Source organism: Manduca sexta, chromosome 27, assembly GCF_014839805.1.
Source record: "Manduca sexta isolate Smith_Timp_Sample1 chromosome 27, JHU_Msex_v1.0, whole genome shotgun sequence".
Lineage (NCBI taxonomy): Eukaryota > Metazoa > Arthropoda > Insecta > Lepidoptera > Sphingidae > Manduca > Manduca sexta.
Window position 1 is genome coordinate 3,580,585 of NC_051141.1, and position 4,423 is coordinate 3,585,007.

The 4,423-nt window shown below is 33.7% G+C and overlaps 1 protein-coding gene across 1 annotated transcript in view; it reads left to right on the forward strand.

Moving 5' to 3' along the window:
* Window positions 1-4,132, forward strand: part of LOC115444839 — a gene marked incomplete in the record, with an annotated part of 53,593 nt that extends 49,461 nt beyond the window's left edge. Inside the window, 1 exon segment of the mRNA XM_037443757.1 lies at window positions 1,136-4,132. Coding sequence (XP_037299654.1) covers window positions 1,136-1,670 — 535 coding nt within the window.
* Between the last annotated feature and the right edge of the window lie 291 nt (window positions 4,133-4,423).

The window sequence follows — 4,423 nt, forward strand, 5'->3', positions numbered from 1 at the left end:
AAAATTGAAGGACAGTTAAAGAGATGGTTTTACTCAAGGCAAGAATATTTAATTTTTAAGTAGGTGTGACCCTAGCTATCGCTAATCTCAACCACTACCTACCCACATTATGTTATTTCATTGTACTCAACGAGCTTTGTAAATGGCTTCTAGTGGATAGTCTGATATTATAGTCATATGTGGAACTGGCCGAAGATAATGCTGACTACGTTATAGAATTGGAACTTTTGAAGAAAACCAAATTATGAATCGATCCAAACAAAAACACCGATCTATCGATATGCTTCCACATGGGGCTACGTAGCTAGTTCAAAAAGCGAATGAGATTATTATGTTAGTGTATTGCTGTCAATTCAAATCACAATTCAATAATCAAAAAATATTTCATGTACTTGGTTGATTGTCTTGTTAATTAGCCGAGCTTAATATTATTTTGCAGTTCACCCTTAAAATTACAAACAAATGTTAATGATTTATCTAGTGATCCTCATAGCGGTGCACCTTGTGTTTCTATATACATGATCACTTTCATTCAATCATTATTATATTTTATTATTTGACTGTATATTCCGACAATGTTAGCCCCAAATTCCTTATAGTTATTTACATTTGTTCGCGTGTGTATTTATAATCCACTTTAGCTAACACCCACGTATTTGGATTTTTAAGGTAATTATATTTTACTTCAAATTTTTGCAAAAATGCCGGTCATTGCAATTATTTAAACTAAGTTACTTTCAAACATTTTAAATAAATAGTATTAGACCACTTACGATGAGATAAGTTAAATACAGTCTATGTGCAAACTAGTGCGGCTTCTTAAAAGATTTAAAGCGTTTAATTGGTCGCGTTTACCCTTATTCATATATTATAATGTCAACGGTAATGATATTTAACTTAATCAGTTTATAGCTCCCGTAAAAGTCACCACTGCAAATTTTATGAAAATTACAAAAAGTGTTTTTATGTATTTTGAGTTTAAAATTCAGGTGATACCTTTTCCGTTTAATAATTGCTTCCAATGTATCTATTCACAAATGTCTATTAAAATTCTTATTTTAAAAGTAGGTAGATACTGTTAAGGAATATAATATCTATGTAATGGTAATTAATATTATAATATGTGTTATAATAGGACGAAAGATAAGACCAAATCCAAGGAGAAGGAAAAGCAGATGGGAAAAGAAATTGAGAAATTAAGGCAAACAGAAGAAGATAAAATGGCAAAAGATGAGCACGATGCGAAGGAAATAAAGAAATCAGAACAAATTGAAAAAGAAAAAACGGAAAAACCAGAGAAGGAGCAACAACAGATAGAGGTACAAATAGAAAAGGAAAGCCAACAGGAAAAAGACCATGGCAGAGTTGAGCCTAAAGAACAGATTGTAGATGACAAAGAGGATATAACAACAGAATGCGACGATGCAAATAAAGACGCGACAGTAATTATTAAAGGAAAGGGAAAGGGAAAGGGCAAAAGAACAGACAAGAGCAAGGATGGAGGCAACGATGAGACTAAGACCTCAGCAAAAGATGAAAGTGAGGAAATAATCATTGAGGAAGTGAACAAGAGTTTAGTTCAGGAACAAGACGTATCCAGTGGCATAGGACAAGGTGGCGGTTCATCTGTAAGTGCGAGCGACTTGGCGCAGGGTGACCGCGATGCTTGACGACGACGGTGGCGCCTGCTGCGCGAATGAACCGTGAGCAAACGGTTCTCGGTACACCGACTTTACCGCTGGTGCTCCTAAACAATGTAGGAGAAAATACTGTGCTGTAAATATAGTGATTTACTAAAGTGATTGAACATTATAAGCCGCAGCTAGATAAAAACCTATAGTATTGTACACGGGTGTACATAGTTGTACATAGATTATAAAATTTTAAGATTTTTCTAAGTTTTCTAAGATTATATTGGGGTAGTTAGCTATTTTATTTAATGTTAAGTTGCGTTTAAAACGGTACAATGAGCTGGTTGATTTATACAGAAAGTTAGGTATGGTTCCGCTTTGTAAATAAATGTGCGTTTGTATTCCTTATGATTATATTTTGTTAATTTTTACTTTAATATGTTTGATAAATTTTACTCATAAGTTCCATTCATATAAAACTTTGACAGTTTTTCTTTTTTAAACTTAGGTTTTATGTTCCAGTTACAGTTAGGCCGCAGAATTACTTGGTACATACTGTACTAGTTGATTACCCTTCATGACTATAGCTTTAATCTGGGTTGTTCCTTATGTCCCCACGCTACCCCTCCCTTAACTCTTTTTGCTATATCTTCTATTACTTAATTTACTTTCACGTTCTACCTTTTGTACATAATACAAACTTAACATAGAATTTGTAAAATATGAGTATTTTTATAAGAAATAATTGTATTATGTACGTACTTAGTATTATTAAAACGGACATGAATTAAAACCTGTGGCTTAAATAATACTTGAAGCGCTCACGGTTTCACACGCATTTCAAAGATGCGTATACTGTTCACATAATGTGCCTTCTCTGATCTATTGGGAAATCACGGCGTCATGTTGCCTCGGTAAGAGCCCACCGCGACAGCATGCCATCAAAGATAAGCAATGGTGTGTTAGTGTCATCATGCCATTCCTCTCCTGATGCACTTCTATCTGTTAATGCGGGTAGTATTTGTGTTCATTGTAAATAACTTGTAAATAGGTAGTTCGCATTAACAATATTATGTGCATCGTTTTACCGTGATTATTTCAATGGTAGGACTGCGCGATCGTCGATAGTGTAACGACGTCGCAAGCAGTCCTGTAGGCGCCTACTGCCTAGTCACGATGAAGAAGCGCGAATTACGCTCCCGCTCCAGCCCAGCGACTGTTGCGGCTCGTGGCTAGATTGTCGGCCTCCTAGTGAGCGTACAAGTGTTAAGGGAGCCTTGATTTAAAAAATACCTGCTCATACTTGGCGAAAGCGAATACCGGAATAGGCAAACTCGGATTTCACATTGTAATATAACATGTTATCACACTTGAATACTACAACAATGGTACCAACATTTTGGATAGGACGGAGCAATACCTCTAGCCTCAACTGATTGAACTTGTATTAGAGACTATTATTATTTATTTAATGCAACTTACTCCATACAAATATAATGTTGGAGTTAGTATTAAGACTAGACAAAGATAAAATCAATTTCTGCAAAGCCACATACCGGCTACATTACTTGGTCCTTTAATTGATTATTCTTCAAATACCCTCAAATTGTACATTGTAGTAAATTTTAGTATGTACCCATATTTTTATAGTAATCAGTACATATTCAATTCTCCGCTGTATGTTTATAAATTTAAGCCATTCTCGTACGTAACAATAGACACCCTGTACACATAATATTCATAACTTTATGAATTAGAAAACATTTATGAACTTCTCTAAGTAATGCTTACATAGATTGTTTCTCCTACTGGTGGATTATAGAATTATTGAATTTTATTGTTACTATGGGGATGGTGGGGTTTGTGAAATAGCAAATAAACTTCTATTATTCGCAAATTACACATTGTAGTACAACTTTGCTACTTGTAGGTATTCCTTCACAGCTAGGAATTTGAAAATACCAAATATATTGTAGTCATAACATTTAAATGTGTATGTACCAATAATCTCTCCTGTCTTGGAAATAGAAATCATAATAGGTTTCGAAAATATTGTCAAAATATCAATATCAGTAGATTTTTCTCGTCTCTATCCCCGCCAGTATAATTAACCAATACCTATATTATGAAGCTTCACGATATAATCATATAACAATATAGCCAGTTGAACAAAATAGTGAGTTTTTTTCCATGTGTATTATTTTTTTGGAGTCGTGTTTTCTTTGTAAGTTTTAGCTAAGAGATTTGTTAATGTTCTTTTGTGTGTGAAAATACGCTATATGGTCAATAATGAAAATATCCTGTAGCGAATTATGCTTGGTATATTTAGATTATTTTTAATACATTAATTTTACTAGTATTATCGTTAAGTTAAACTGTGATTAATTAAGTTCAATAATCTGCTTATAAGCGAGGTTATTTTCACTTTGTAACTCTAAGACATGTAGCTCCTTTTCAATAGACATATTAGCATATAATAAAAATAAAATGATGATATGAAATATGTGATTTTATTTATGGCAACGCGCTCTATTTCTTAATACCGAAGACTATACAAATTACAGGCACCTACATTTTAATAAATAAACAAGCATGCAATTCATAGTCTCATCTGTAAGAATGAACGGTGCAGTGGTACACCATTGCCAAACAGATTTATAATTATAAAACAATTAAAATAGACGAACACACAAGTAAGTAGACGACTATTTTCCAACATCGCCAATTATCTGCACAGGTTGTCACAACAATTTCCAGTAGGGGTGATGCGGAATATACGATTTTTGCGATCC